This window comes from Cydia pomonella, chromosome 25 (assembly GCF_033807575.1).
Source record: "Cydia pomonella isolate Wapato2018A chromosome 25, ilCydPomo1, whole genome shotgun sequence".
NCBI classification, from domain to species: domain Eukaryota; kingdom Metazoa; phylum Arthropoda; class Insecta; order Lepidoptera; family Tortricidae; genus Cydia; species Cydia pomonella.
In genome coordinates this window covers 5,480,138-5,497,449 of record NC_084727.1, presented here as the reverse complement: position 1 = coordinate 5,497,449, position 17,312 = coordinate 5,480,138, and the positions used below count along the sequence as shown (strand labels likewise).

At 35.9% G+C, this 17,312-nt stretch overlaps 1 protein-coding gene across 3 annotated transcripts in view; it reads left to right on the top strand.

The window, feature by feature from the left end:
• LOC133531427 (gastrula zinc finger protein XlCGF57.1-like) overlaps nt 1-17,312 on the top strand; it is a 50,013-nt gene that overhangs the window by 29,187 nt on the left and 3,514 nt on the right. Inside the window, exon 5 of one of the 3 annotated variants that reach the window (XM_061869636.1) lies at nt 3,472-5,176. The exons of 1 other annotated variant lie outside the window; for it this stretch is intronic. In XM_061869636.1, the coding sequence (XP_061725620.1) occupies nt 3,472-5,060 (1,589 nt within the window). In that variant the 3' untranslated portion in view covers nt 5,061-5,176. Of the gene's footprint in view, nt 1-2; nt 5,177-17,312 lie in introns of those variants that run through there. One more of the 3 variants, XM_061869637.1, reaches the window with a different exon arrangement.

Here is a 17,312-nt window from a genome sequence, read left to right as displayed (position 1 = left end):
AGGGCTATTATTCACCGCAGCGACACCTTGCGTGGACATTCCGTCTGAGTCGGAACTCGATGAGGCGCCACATAAGTGTCAGACTTGTCGTAAAACATTTGACAATGAAGAAAGCCTCAAGAGGCATACGTTTGCAGTCCATGCGAAACACGAGTTTCCAGTTCCTACTAAAATAATACATACCTGCAAATTCTGTTGTCAATGGTTTGAAGAAAAGAGCGATTTGAAACAACACATGGAGGTTCATAAGGTATCACCCAATGAGATCATTGATGGTCAGTTCTCTTGCGATATATGTGACAAACAGTTTGCAGAAGAATCTCACTTGAAGGAGCATGAGCTAGACCACGCGGTATATAGAAGACTGTCCACAGGCGAAGAGCATGATGACTTCGACGATGGCACGGTTCCTAATTGTAGCAAAAAAAAGAAAAAGGATGATACATCATGCAAAATGTGTGATGAACACAAACCAAGAACAATCTACCCATGTGAATTGTGCGATAAACGTTTTAGAAGTAGCAACGGTTTAAAATCGCATATGATGGTACATACGGGGGAAAGACCACACGTGTGTCAAGTATGCCAGAAAACGTTCAGGCATAAAAGTCACTTAAAGTATCATATTCAAATCCATAATGAGAATCGGGAATATCCCTTCTCTTGTGAGATATGCGGAAAGAGATTTTCCCTTAAATCTGCTTTGACTGGTCATTTGCGGTCACACACGGGAGAAAAACCTTATTCCTGTGATATTTGTAGAAAAAAGTTTGCACTTAAGTGTACTTTAAACGCCCATTTACGCTATCACAGAGGAGAAAAACCTTTTTCTTGTGATATCTGTAAAAAATCTTTTGCATTTAGATACACTTTAATTTCCCATCAGCGATTTCACACCGGACAAAAACCACATCAGTGTGAAGTATGCCAAAAGCAGTTCACTCTGAAAGGTACTTTAGACAAGCATTTATTGTCTCATACCAATATCGATATGCCAGATAGTCAAGAAGAAAGTTTCTGCTGTGAAATTTGTGGAAGAAGATTCCGGCAAAAAAGTTACTTAGCACGACACTTAAAAGGTCACAGTGGGTTGAAACCATATGCTTGTGACTTATGTGACAAACGATTTACCCATAAAGGTAACTTAAGAGCTCATAAGAAAGTGCACAGCGGCGATAAACCTTACTGTTGCGAAATATGTCGAAAAAGATTCAGTTTAAAAGCCACTTTAAAAAACCATATGATTGTACATACAGGACAAAAGCCGCACGCATGCAGAATATGTAATAAACAATTCTCCTATAAATGTGCATTGAACGTTCATATAAAAGCAATTCATTTCAGAGAACGACCTCACACTTGCCACATTTGCAAAAAATCATTTGCATTGATATCTACACTAAAAATTCATATGTCAAGTCATACTGGTGTGAAGCCTTTTTCGTGTCAAGTTTGTGGCAAGGCTTTCGCAGTAAAATATGCGTTGAAAAAGCATCTATCAACCCATAGCGGTGGGACTAGTACACTTAGTAGCGTGCCACAGTATCGCCCTTTTATGTCGCACATGAATTAGGATTACAATGTATTATGTCTCGCATGGCGAGGACAAATTAAGTATACTTGTACTACTGTCCCTTTTAGATTAATTATAGGGGTGTGTAATGTTTTTAATAATAACAATTTGCGAAATTTCATTTTTCATAATTTGAATTGCATAATTTTGATATGCAGAAATTATGATTTGGTATAAAAACAAATACAATAAAAATGAATTGCATAATTTCGAAAGTAATTATAGTTTAGTAGCATAGTAATGTATTTGCATAACAGGCAACCAGTATAATGTTCACTCTGTATACTATTTTATACTCAGAACGTTTTTTATTCATGAAAACCAACACCATAATGATGAAGGTGTGGTTTCACAATCAAACCACGGCAAATCGTTCATAAACTTTATTTGATTGAGTTTGCTGAAAGTTTAACAACACGGAATTACTAATTAATAAAAAAAACTTAAACATTATATTTGCATGGAACATAATCGATTTTTCTAAGCGTCAAACTTACCTACATTCGTACTTTACGTCTGTTGACATATATCATTTTACCGCAAAGCAGCGGCCAGTGTGAGTTGGAACACTTGGAACCTCTGTGGTTCCTAAGGGATTCAGATAAACTTCATATAAACGCCTAGTGAAAATGAACAAGCAAAAATACAATTTCCGAGACATATGGTTCTGCCCATATGGTCGCAGTTCTACCTAACACTCCTCCTCGCTTCGCTCGTCGTCGTACCTAACGGCGACCAGCTTTAAAGTTGAATAGGTAGATTGTTGTATAATTTAATAGTTTGATTGACACCAAGTATATCATAGAACACTATGTCACCATTCGATAAAATTTAGTACTATATTTTAATTATTATACGAAATGTATGTTATAACAAGTAAAATTATTCCTAAGGATTGTTATGAAGAATGTTTTTATGATTATAGAGCATTCTGTCATTAAATTAGTATGACTAACAACTTTATATGTTTTGTTTTTATACATAATGTTTATTATGAGTTTCAATAGTAGTTAAATGAAATTATGCTAAAAGTTTGTATTAAAATTGAACGGCACCCTAATTATAGATCGATGGCATAAGTAACTGCGACTCGTTATTGAAATTTAAGAAGCTGCTAAGGACTTGTTATGATTTTAAACTTTTCGAAACATTTGTAACTAGTGTTACATTTCTCTGTGTAATATTATAGATTGGTTAGTCTCAAAAACAGTCTATACCACCACCATATCGATAATCATATTGTTGTTTAGTTCATAAGATATACAGTACAGATATATTTTAGTAAATAAGCTTATTCATAAAATATGTTGCAGTTAAAACAGTCGCGTAATTAAGTTAGTTATACCTAAACCTCACCGTAAACTGACGTATCTATCTTTGTGTCTCTGTGTTATCGTAGCACATAAAAAAAAACATGTATTTAAAAAATATTTTAACTATTTAAAGAAACGTTGTATGCCTTGTACATACTTAACTTCGCCTTGCTAATATGGGAATTTATATTTTGCGGCCGTTCGAACATCAACAGTAGGTATATTGGCTACGTGCTAGCCCCCTAGTGTGGATAAATAAACCGCATCATGAACATATGTATATATTTGTTCTTTTTACGGTAAAATAATACCTATAATTTAGCAAATATAATCATGAATATGATACATATCTAAAAATCAAACATGATTTTTTTGTTCCTCATAGAAATACACACTAATAAGGATTTTGCTATGGTAAGTGTCTTTATGCGATCTCAACAGTAAATGCATTGCTAATTCTGGGGACTAAACCACACAATGTATGCACATGGAGGCGTCTGCCTCTATGCTAGTTAACAACTTATCAATTACAACTTAGCGGCAACATTTAAAAACTGAAGTACCTACAACATAACTTTTTTTCAGAGCTATTGTTTGATGCACCGACTCCCGCTGCGGCTTCTGATCCCGAATCCGAAAATGATTCTAGCGATTCGGAGCCAAGTGATAAGGCTGAGTACAAATGCAAGAAATGCCGCAAGACATTTGACCAGGAAGAGAGTCTCACGAGACATATGTTCGCTATACATGCAAAACATAAAATTCCAGTACCCGCAAAAAAAATTAACACATGTAAATTTTGTTGTCAGTGGTTTACAGAAAAAATCGATTTAGAGAATCATATGGAAATTCATAAGGTTATGGAGGAGATAACGGATGATCAGTTTGCTTGTGAGGTATGCGACAAGAAATTTACAGAGGATTCACAGTTGAAGGAACATGAGTTAGAAGAACACAATATCTACAGAGGTAGACGTGATGACATAAATGCTCCGAACAAAAACGCTGAGAGGTTTAAGGACGACGATGAAAATAGAAAAATTTACCAATGTGAATTGTGCCAAAAAATATACTACAGTGGTAATGGTTTAAAATCACATATGATGATACACGCTGGTGAAAAACCACACACTTGTGATGTTTGCCAAAAAAAATTTAGGCATAAGGGTCACTTAAAAGTTCACATTCAAATCCACAGTCAAAACAGGCAATATCCCTTCAACTGTGATGTATGTGAAAAGAAATTCACACTAAAATCTGCCTTGGTTCGTCATATTCGGACACATACTGGAGAAAAACCTCATGCCTGTGAAATTTGTAAAAAACAATTTGCACTTCAGACTACTTTAGATTCCCATATGTGCTTTCACAGGGGCGAAAAACCTTTTTCCTGTGAAATTTGTCAAAAAACATTCGCATTCAAGTATACCCTACAGAAACATAGGCGATTTCACTCGGAAACGCGCGGCCAGAAAAAATCCCTTACGTGTGAAGTATGCGCGAAACAATTTACTTTAAAACGGAATTTAGAGAAACATTTACTCACTCACACGGATGCTATAAATCTACCAAATTGCACTAGAGAGGAAAGTTACTGTTGCGAAATATGTGGAAGACGATTTAGACAAAAAAGCTATTTGGCTCGACATCTCAAAGGTCACACGGGAGTGAAACCACACGCTTGTGATATATGCGACAAACGATTTACAGAAAAAAGTAGCTTGAAAGCTCATAAGAAAATACATACGGGTGAGAAAGAATACTCTTGTGAAATATGTCGGAAACAATTTGGATTGAAAGCCACTTTGAAAAACCACATGATAATACACACTGGACAAAAACCGCACGCCTGCAGAATTTGTAATAAACAATTTTCATATAAATGTGCTCTGAACGTTCATTTAAAATCAGTTCACTTCAGGGAAAGACCTCACGTTTGTCATATTTGCAAAAAGTCGTTTGCCTTGATATCTACATTAAAAATACACTTATTGAGCCACACGGGTATGAAACCTTTCTCGTGCCACATATGTGGCAAGGCTTTCGCAGTGCGATATGCATTAAAGAAGCACCTTTCAACCCATAGCGGGGCTAGCACGACTAATCGCGCGCATGCTGCTAATCGGGTACCAGCATCCCACTATCGACCTTTTCTCTCGCAGTGTATGAATTAGAAATAGAAGATAAGTTTTTTACTTGACGAGTCGTGGAGTGCCGTTTATATCGGTATAATTACTAATTAGGTTTGACATAATTATAATATTAAGCAAATAACTTTGTATCAAAACTTCATTTTGACGATATTCCATCACTATCGCGCCCGGGTTATGTGTGTTTGGATATTTATGATTACGTAAGGAGTATTCATATTACGGTTAAGTCGTCGTATCTGCAACGCTTAAATCATTTTAAAGTACCTATGAGTATTGAGTGTGTAATTATAGGAATCATGGTATATAGTTTTATTGAAAACAATCATATTGTTCTTAATCATGAAAGAAACTTAAAAATAGATTATGTAGTCATTCTATTTTTGTCACCGTGAGTTATAAAATGGTGACTATGTATAAAAATATGGTTAGTAGAAAGAGTTCGGTCGAATATTGTCTTTAAAACTCCTTTTCTAGATTGCTTCTACATTAACCTTAACAGTATGTAATTTGTAGTTAATTAATGATAAATATCTAAGTATTTGGTCGATTATATATTTTGGTAGGATGGCTAATAATTCATAATGTAATGTGGCGCTATCTAGCGGTACTCGTGAGTATCTGTAAAAACTATTTTCATACCTATTTACCTGACTGGCGCTCAATACCTATTTGGAATTAACGTTTGTTAAGTAAATACGTAAGCCTACATGGATTAAATGTAAACATTAAAAATTATATGTTTAGAGCCAAGATCAACATGCAAAAACTATCACGACTTAATAGTTGTCAATGTTAATAATCTGAATTGATATCCTCTCAATGTTCAATATCTGAATTTAGATGTAGCTTTTGTGGTATATTCAAAGGTGAAGAATATATTATAGTTAAAAAAAAACCTTTATCAAATACATAATTATAGCCGATTGTGCTTTACATTGTCATCAAATACAATGTTGTAGTTTATAAGATAATCGCACCGATGTGATTCATAGTGCGAATGTTATAATTAAATATAAAATGTACATATAAATATTACATTTTGCACTAGGCACACACTTTGATCACATTTATCGTACGAAAAGTAGCTTTATTCGCATTTTAAATAAGCTGTAGTTAAGTTACGTATGTGTTATGTATAAATGCTTATTATAAATATTGTTTTTAAACAATTAAAGTTACTGTAATAAAAGCGTTTTAGTGTTTTTATTTATCTTCCTGTACTGCTTCTAGGGATTGCAAACCGGATTGATTTTCAATCCGGCCGGATTTGGGCCATAACCCGGCCGGATCCAGCCGGACCGGATCCGCTTTGGTATAGGGATATCAAAGTTAATTAAATGACATATTTTCTAGTTTTTTGCGTAATACGTATTCCTAAATCTATAATTTGAAGTTAATAAATAACTTCTTAACAATAAAATAACCCTTAGTAGTAAAAAGTGTAGGGATAAACCTACTACTATTTAGCAGAGATCTATAGCACAGTTAAACCAAGAAAGTGTATACTAGAAATTTATTCAGTGTTTACATGAGAACTGTTATTGACCGACTGACATACATAAAAGTAAACAAACAATTCATAGAACCGTTGCTACACAAATACAAATTTGACAGGGTTCCGTCTACTGCCAGTACTGTGGCCCCTTAAAATAGGCGTAACCAGATTCTACAAATATCACATTAACATAATATTTCAATACGCCCCCTTAATGTGCATATTCAAAATAAACGGTAACACAAATAAAACATATAAAAACAAATCAAAGTGATATCAAAGAACAACTATAAAAAAATAAACAATTAACAAGCAATGCCCAAACCACGCATGCACATATAGTGCTTTTTTCTAGGCAGAGCCTTCGTTAATATGTCGGCGAGCATTGAGTCGGTCGGTAAGTACTTTAACTCAATACTCTTATTGTCCTTTAATACACTTCGTACAAAGTGGTACCTTATGTCAATGTGTTTACTCCGAGAATGAAACATTGTATCGTTCGCAAGGCAAATCGCCCCCTGATTATCTACATGTAAAGATAATGGTGCAAACTTACGTAACCCAACTTCAGTAAGTAAGCTGTTCAAGTAGATAGCTTCCTTCATTGATGAGGCTAGACTTACATACTCTGATTGACAGCTTGAGGTGCTGACACATTTCTGCTTCTGCGACTTCCACGACACACATCCACCTCCTAACATGAAAACATAACCGGAATAAGAACGCCTATCTATCAAACATCCTCCCCAATCAGCATCCGAGTAACCATGCAAAGATTTACCTGTCTTTTTGTAAACAAGTCCATATTGTTTTGTATGCTTTAGGTATCGCAGCACACGCTTTGCAGCATTCCAACATTCCTCATTAGGGCAATCCAAGAATTGACTCAATACAGCCATGGTATTCGTAATATCAGGTCTTGTTCCCGTAGAGAGATACATCAGTGAACCTATAATCTCACGATATGGATACTGTTCACTGTCACTGCACTTATTTACAGATTTTTCAATCTTTTGCTTAACTTCCATAGGCGTAGATATTGGTTTACTTTTATCCATATTAAATTTGATTAATAAATCATCAATGTATTTTTCTTGTGACAATTTCATGCTTTTGTCACATCTGTCAAACTCTATGCCTAACATATATTTCACAATGCCATAATCTTTCAATTCAAACTTAGTGGCCAGTTCCTTTTTGAAATCTTCGATGCATTCACCTCTTTGCGAAGCGACGAGAATGTCATCCACGTAAACTAATACAAAGAGTTTAGTTTGCGAATCTATATTTTTAAAATAAAGACAAGGCTCATTTAAAGATGCTTGTAATCCCATGGACTTCAGCTGCTCGTCCAGTCTGATGTTCCATTGTCGACCAGCTTGTTTAAGCCCGTACAGCGATCTTTTGAGCCTGCACACACTGCCTCCAGACCTCAGGTCACATAACATCTTGCTAGCTCTTTCATGTATAAGTGAACCTGGCTGCTCCAATCGTGTCAGATCTTGCAAACATTCATCTAGGAGATCTGGCACCTTCATATATATCTCCTCTTCTAATAATCCATTTAAATATGCCGTATTAATGTCCAACTGATGAATTTTAAGATCCAGCTCCACTGCAAGTGCAACTAATAGTCTTATCGAGTCAAGCCTAGCGACTGGCGCAAAAGTTTTCTGATAATCGATGCCGTAACGTTGGCTAAAACCTTTTGCCACTAGTCTGGCTTTCTTCTTCTCAGTTCTATCGATATTCAACTTCTTTGTTAATATATATCGGCAACCAACAACATTTCGACCCATAGGTTTCTTGACAACATCGAAAGTATCGTTTTTGATTAAACTTTGAACTTCTGAAATTATTGCGTCTTTCCATCCTTTTCGTTCGTTACCGGATAAGGCCTCCTTTAGAGTTATTTCGGCGACTCCAACGAAATCCACACAGTCTTCATACTCTCCAGTCGACTCAACGCCTTCTTCTGTGGAAACCTGTGGCTCTACATCAACCATGTTGTATATCTTCCGTGGACGCCCAACATGACCTCGCTCCAGTCGTGGTCGCCCTGGACCTCTCTTTACTATCCTCCCCCCATCAACATGAACATCGTCTTGATGATGATCGTGTTGAGATGGTTCCATGACAATATATGGATCGTCTGTCATTTGGCGGGTTTCAACGGGAACATCATCTCCTCCTTCAGGTTCTGTATCACGACTACTCGATGACTCGATGCACTCATCCTCGTGATTGGAGATATGTATTACCGGATTTTCACTAGTTTGAGTCGGATGGAACTCTACATCTACCGATACAGGTTGATTTTGAACATTTATCGATTCTCCCAAGTCGATTTCAAAGGGGTCAATCTTCAGGTTCACGTTTTCTTTACCTTCACTTTTTGCTTCGTGAAATTTCACATCTCTTGACATGATAACTTGTCGTTGTTTTGGCATCCATACTCTGTAACCCTTGCGATCTCTAGGATAGCCTACAAAGATTCCTTCCAGGCTTCTTGGTGCAAACTTATCTTTCCCGGTTGACTTGTCCAAGACGTGTACCTTAGATCCAAACTTGTGTAAGTAGTCTAACTTGACAGGTCGTTCAAACCATTTCTCAAAAGGTATCTTACCTTCAAGACTTCTGGTCGGACAACGATTTCTTACATGGCAAGCTGTTGCTACAGCATCTGCCCAGAAACCCGGAGAAAGTCCTGACGAAATCAGCATACATCTCGCCATTTCTAACAAGGTCCTGTTTTTTCTTTCCGCGACCGAGTTCTGCTGGGGTACTCCAGGAATTGTTAATCTTCTTGCTATTCCTTCTTTCTTCAGGAACTCGTCGAAATCCCGATTACAGTATTCGCCTCCGTTATCTGTATGGAGATAAGTTATTTTACGTCTGAATAGATTCTCTACGTGATTTTTATATACCTTGAATGTAGTGAAGACTTCACTTTTCTTGCTAAGAAAATATACTTCACACCATCTCGTATGATCGTCGATAAAGGTTACGAAATATTTCGCTCCATTTATTGACGTATGCCGCATGGGTCCTACGAGGTCAGAATGTATGATTCTCAACTTTTCATCGCATGGCCCACTCGATCTAGAAAAAGGCAACCTACTCATTTTTCCTTCCGCACAAATATCACAATCGTACAACTCGGCTACATCTGTCATCTTTAAGTTCATGCCAGATTTGTTTAAAACTCGGACAAGATCTTTCGCATTTAAGTGACCTAAATACTCATGCCACGACCATACGTCAACCTTTCGCTCAGAAATCGCTGACACTCCATCACAATGTTCCTCGACGTAATATAGATCACCTTTACGATTCGCGACAAGTTTAGTGTTACCATAGCTATCTTGAACACTAGCTATGTTTTTCTTGAACGTAACGCTATACCCTTGATCAGTAATTTTAGCTACTGAAATTAGGTTACATCGCAAATCAGGAACAAATAGAGTATTTGGCAGTTGCACTTCAGTTTTAGAACCATTATTACATGAAGAAAATATTACTGTCCCCTTACCTTGTACGTTTGTGCTCGAATTTGTCGCTAAATTTAGCTTACCGGGCAACGGTAGTAATGTAGTACCAAATTTATCTGTATCGTTGCACAAATGTGACGTACACCCACTGTCAACGATCCAATTTCCATTCTCGTTGCAAACAGCATTAACATCTGAAACACAATTGAATGTTACAAAATTGGAATCAACATCTGGTAATTCATTTAAGTTCGACACATACTTTGCACTATCATTACGTTGTACTTTCATCTTCTGTGTACACTCAGAGGCTTTATGTCCATGCTGGTGACATTTGAAACATTTATACTTAAATTTCGAATTAGCCTGCTCAGGGGCATCATATGCGTGTTGACGATGCTCTATTTGTTTCTTAGGCTTAGAAGATCTCTTTCCTTTTACAAGAAGTGCCTTATCTACACTTTCTTTAACATTTCTGGAATGTTCCTCTTCTAATATCTTAATTTTCAATGCGTCTGGTTTTGGCAATGCATCTCGAGATTCTATGGCACATCTAAAATTGTCAAAACTGGACGGCAAACTATACAGAAGCATTATAGAGATCAAATCATCATGCATTTCAATATCCATGTCCGCTAATTGGCTTACTACATCGAAAAATCGCATGACATGTTCTCTTAAGTCACCACCTTCATCCAATTTACGCAGTAACAACTCTTTTAATAGCGTAGCCTTTTTCGCAGGTCCCTTGGAAGCATGAATGTTCTGTAACTTTAACCATACGTCACGCGATGTCTTACAACCTCTCAAATGTCGTAATTCGCTCGGGGTTATGGATAAAATTAGGTCAGACTTAGCTTTAGAATCGCCAATTTCCCATTTTGCTGCTTCGGCTACCTCAATTGGTTTCTTGATACTCCCATTAACGTATCCCCAGGCGTCGTTTTTTATTAACACTGCTTCAACTTGGATCTTCCATGTTTCATAGTTACTCTCGTTGAGTTGATCAATTTTTACAGTACTACTCATTTCCGCTGAAAATTTCTTTCTTTTACCGTTAACACTATTCTTGAATCGTGCGTAGGCTACATAACCACTGTAGGGGAAGAACCTATCACTATTTAGCAGAGATCTATAGCACAGTTAAACCAAGAAAGTGTATACTAGAAATTTATTCAGTGTTTACATGAGAACTGTTATTGACCGACTGACATACATAAAAGTAAACAAACAATTCATAGAACCGTTGCTACACAAATACAAATTTGACAGGGTTCCGTCTACTGCCAGTACTGTGGCCCCTTAAAATAGGCGTAACCAGATTCTACAAATATCACATTAACATAATATTTCAATAAAAAGTGTGACATTGTCAATATCACTTAAAAACCAAAATATAAAATTGGTCATTTATTATATATAACCATACACAAGTGCTCAAATTTTCGTTTACAATTATAAATTTGATTAGTTTCCAAAGCCCGGTAATGGGATGTGAGGTGGGAATTGGATCTCCTTGAAAAGACAAGTTTTCGTAACTGTTCCTTATTGAATTCTTTGTAACGTGGACATCCATTCTAGTAAGAAAATAAATTTTACTATTAACCAAAATGATATTAAATTTTCCCTCATTTTTTGCCCAAGAAAGTAGTAGACTGTATGATATAATTTTTTTTTTTTAAATTTGCAGGAAATTATATTGGTCAAATTATAGGGAATGGAACACGACACGACGATCTCATGCGAAAAATAATAGAGCGTAGGATTGAAATCCATCGCGGAAAGGGACTCCCTAAGAAAAGTGACATGGATCAAATAAAGAATTGGTTAGACGTAGAGTAGCATGTACCATGAAGGAAATTGCATAAGATTGGATGAAATTGTAAATACAAAAGATTCTCTCTCAAATTTGAATAGAAAATAAACAATATTTTATCATATATATATATAATCGAAGTAAACTAAAGATTATCAATGTTATCATTTCATTTCATACATTCATTTTCAATACAAACTTACAATCATATATTAATTCACACATGTAACACATATTGATTAGCCCAACTCTAGTCGGTTGAGTACCGCCGACTTAATCCTGCTCATTTGTTTACTTTTAATCTCCTATCACAACATTATGACACTCTTTTCTTCTCTTTAGCATAAATTACAAATCCCGTCCATGGCATCTCCATCGTTTAATTTTCCTTCTATTACAGTATTTATGTAATCGTCGTATCGTGCCACCAACATGAAAGGCAACTTCTGTTCCCAGTCATAGTCATAATAAATATATTTTTATTTAACTAAATTTAAACTTTTTCATTCGTTTTATGCTCTGTTCAACTTCATACCTCTCATCCGTCGCCTTTTCCTCATCTAAACCGCACAGTGCGTGCTGTATTTAGGCGTTTTTTTATTTGACCGGATCCGGTAGCTCCTGAAAAGTGCCGGATCCGGCCGGATTACCGGATCCGCCGGACCGGATTGCAATCCCTAACTGCTTCCCAAAGGCCTATTAAAATATACACAATTCAATAACAATAATAATAAAGTTCTTTATTTAACAGGGATGTTTCCTGTATTTAAAATAATTTATTTCACACCATGCACGAAATTAAGCACCAGATAATTATTAGAAAAACATAGGAAACAGTTATTTATAACACAATTTCAATTTAATGAATCAGATAGAAATATGAAAAGTAGATGACTCGACAGTGACGATATTAGTTTTTATAAATTTCATGTAAGATAATCGTTCTGACAGTTCTAAAATAAACTGATTTGATTAGTAGGAGAATACCCTATTGAAAAAGATTTGCGTTTATTTTATTGTGCCCGGTTTAGAAACAAAGCTATATAAACTCACTTTATTCCATTTCAAAGTAGATATACAGTAGCGGAAAATAATCTATCATATTTGTGTTTTTTTAAGTATTTTTTTATGAGAACGACAGGCTGCCTAAACGATTATAATGTGAAAGTCCTTTAGATGGAGAGTAAAATCATATACTACATTTGTATGACACCATATAAGAAACTCGTTTTGTATGAATTTATTAAAAAGTGCATAAAATAACTAATATAGGTAAAAGTGGTTTATTAATAAAGAAAACAACAAAAATTACAGATTCTGGACTGAAAATCAAAATATTAGATTAGTACTTGGTACTGAAACCCTTTGCATCAAGAACAGCTTGGTATCTTCGGGTAACTTCGCGAGGAAAGAACTTGGAATGCGTTCCCACTCTTCCTTTAATTGTTCAAATCTTTCTTTGACATTTCTTGCACTCACACGACGACCCAGCTCCTTCCATAGGTTTTCTATAGGATTCAAGGCCGGACTTTGGCTGGGCCATTCCAAAACCCTCACTCTACGTTTTTTGAACCATTGTTTAACAAGAATAGTCGAATGTTTCGGGTCATTATCTTGCTGAAACATAAACGCTCTGCCGAAATTTTGGCGTGCCCAGGGAAGAAACACATCTTGTAATATTCCTTCATAAACTTCCTTCGTCATAATGCCGTTTATTCGATGTAAAGGACCAACTCCACTTGCACTGAAACAGCCCCACACCATAAGGGAGCCGCCGCCGTGTTTGACTGTAGGGAGCTGATACTTGGAGTCATAGCGTGCATTGTCGGGACGTCGTACGTAGGTAATTCTATCTGTTCCGAACAGTAAAAACTTGGATTCATCGCTCCAGATTACCTTTTCCCACATTTCCGCAGTCCAAGAAAGATGTTCTTTCGCATATTGTTTTCTAGCTGCTCGATTTTTCTTGGAAATCACTGGTTTCTTAGCAGGACGACGAGCACGAAGTCCACCATCCATCAGGCGATTTCTTACAGTACGTACGGACACAGAAACTGAATTTCCACACGATATTTCCCGCATAATGTCGCTCGCCGTGAGTCGTGGTCTTGCTATTCGCAAAATGTTGCGGTCTACCAAACTTGATGTGCAGCGTGAGCGACCAGGTCTGTTGGGCCTTTTGACACCTCCGTGAGTTTTTTCCCGTTTCAAAACCTTTGATATAGTAGATTGATGAACTTGAAATTGCTTAGCCAGCGTTGATTGTGTGAAACCATTTATAATGGGGTTGGCAACTGTCAAAGGTTTGCATAGATGGCGCCATCATAGCTTGCCCCTGTCTCTAGTTTTGTTCTATGAGATTTGGCTTAAAGTACTGGAATCCAGGTCACAAAATTCCAAAAAAAAACAAGAATTTGACACAATTCTAGGGATTGACAGGGCAAGCTATGATGGCTCCATCTGTTTAATACTTCGACCGGCCAACCCCATTGCTTCTTGTATAGCTACTGTTAAGTTTTTATTTCCACGAGGTCTCCCCATGACGGAACTGATATTTCTTACAAATATGATTATGAATTAGCACGACATTCCGTTTTTTATCGACTTAAATACTACTAGTGACGAACGCTAAATTCCAGAAAAATGAATTCAAATTGAATTTCGAAATATGTACCGGCCTGTTAGCGTATAATTGGTTAAGAATAAATCAATGTAACCTTTTTTGGTTAGTTATCAACAAATTCAGTTCTTGGTTTCATCTAATTTGAAATATTTTACAGAAAAATCACAATATGATAGATTTTTTCCGCTACTGTAAATGATTTTTGCTTATAAAATACTGACGTTTATAATTTTTTTGTGTATATTTATAAATATTTAATAAGTAAATTTATTTAGTTATTAAATATAAATGCCAATTTATTTTACCAAATTACACAAAAAAAAACATAAGAACCTTAATACTAGATTACAGGACGATATTATAATAATTACACAATTAAAGAAAAATTTAATATTTAATTAGATTAAAGTAATAGCCGTTAAATATTTTTTTACACTATTTTCAATCATGGCTGTATACCGGATAGGTCTGTGCCTTCTATGCCTAACCTGTCATAAATGACATCTAACAATTCATCGGACGAATGTTGGAAACGACACCGTATTTAAAATACAAACATCAGTGTCATTATGAATTTACAAGATTTAAGGGGTCATTCCCACTAGTTACCGGGTTACCACTAAGTTGTTACCAGTGGTAACTACTGGGTTTTTTTAGTAGTTACCACCAAACTAAGTTGATGGTAAAAGGTGGGAATTTTTTTCCCAGTAGTTACCACTCAAATTTGGTCATCGTTCAATACTTATTAGTAAAACAGTATAAATATAAAGTGATTTAATCAATGATTAATTAGTTATTCGTTTAATTATAAGTCGATTACTGTTTCAGTAAACTGCCTTAAAAGTGATAAAAAATCGGTCTTTGACTGATTTGTTTGTTCGTTCGTATAATTTTGACGTTATTTATTGAAAGGGAATTCATCGTCGATGGCATTTACGCCATTATCAACGATGGTCCTATATAAATATAACGCTGCGCTATGCAGTATGGCGTAAACGTCCTTGACAAGAGATCCAGGTTTCATAGGTAGAGCCAGGTTTCAGATCTCCATGTATAAGTCTTTACATGTTATATTTCATTATTACCGCGCAGCATCTCGAAAAATTATTTGGCCCGATAAAGAACCGATGAGTACTCCTCAGGCCAATAGTTTAGTCCTATTATAACAACAGTTACAGTAATCAATCATCATATCAACATACGTAGTACACACAATTTTATTTGCTTTAATGGTTAAAAATATTTTTTTACATGTAAAGAAAAGAAAATACATGCAATAATATTTATTCTACATGCTTAATTAAAGGAAAATTTCCAGTTTATTATTACGCAATAACATTAAATAAAATAGCACGTTTAAAAATAGTTGGCAGTCAAGTTGGAGTAGGTTATTTTGTACAAAAAGTATTAAGAGGGTTTAATGAGGACTTAATATATACTGGGGATTAGCGTAATCTTTGTAATCCAATTAGGGGAGGAAAGCTCTTCACATACGAATCATACAGAACACATCTTACCTATTTGGAAATCTATTGAAAATGGTTTGAAATATAGAAAAAGAATATATCTATGTCGAGATATATTAATTTAGGTAATTGTTCTATATAATACCATTATTCAAATAGGTACATATATGAATAAATATATTATTATTCGAAACAAAAATAGACTTAATGTCTGCAATGGAAAAAACTCGGAGAATTTAACAACCGGAGTCGCCTTTAAGAATAAGAATTTTTTATTGCCACATATTACAGGTTCACTATAAAACAAAATAAAAAATTACATAATAAAGAAGACGAAAAAAATTATAATAATGTATACATATGAACAACGTAGAAATTGGGCAATTGGGGGAAGTCTCAGCGTGTGCTGGGCCGAGATGCTCGGCGCTGGTTTTCAGACCGGTCCCAGACTTAAGAGCTTACCCCTCGTCAAAAATCTCGGCCAATGGTCATATGTAAAGTTTGGACTGACGTTTATCTGACATAGCTATTTGTACGTTACGTACAAGTAGCCATACATTTGAGGTGCCCCTCCCCCGCAAAATTCGGCAGACTGTTTTGCTCAGTAAATTACAGACAAAGCGTCTCCAGTTGTTAAATCCTCCAAGGGAAAAAGCGTCTAACCCCTCCTAGAGAATAGGTATGTTATGAACAAAAAAAAAAAAAACATTTCAGTCACCTGCTAATATTAAACATATTAGAAATGGGAATGGTTACGCCTGTGGAGTTACGAAATTTAAAGACAAGTCACGAGATGGTAAGCGAAGACGTAAACGTTGTATTGTTAACTCTGGGACTACACTGTTCGGCCGTTTTTCCATACTCGTCTTTAGTAGTGACGCCTGTGGATACACGAAGTTTAAAGGACAGGTCACAAGATGGTAAGCGGAGACGTAAACACATTCGCAATGCGTTGCTAGCTCTGGGACTACACTGTCATACTTTGGGTTGTGTTTCCATACTCGACGCTACTAGTTACGGATACACGAAGTTTAAAGGACAGAGCACTGGATGGTAAGCGGAAACGTAAACACATTCACATTGCGTTGCTAACTCTATGACTACACGGCAGGGACTGAGTTCCCATACTCGTCGCTAATAGTTAGACTCTGACCACGCTAACTTTGCACAAACTTCCCTATAAGCTCCATATTTAGTGTAGAACTTGGCATGAATTTAGCGTGGTTTGACTCTACGGCTGTGAACATACGATATTTAAACTGAAGCAGAGCTAAATTATGCAAAATATAAATATTAAATAAGTCAGTTATTTTATGTTCTACATTAATTACAGACATGGGTTAGCATGCAATTTATTTCTGTTTCAGTAAATATCATGCACG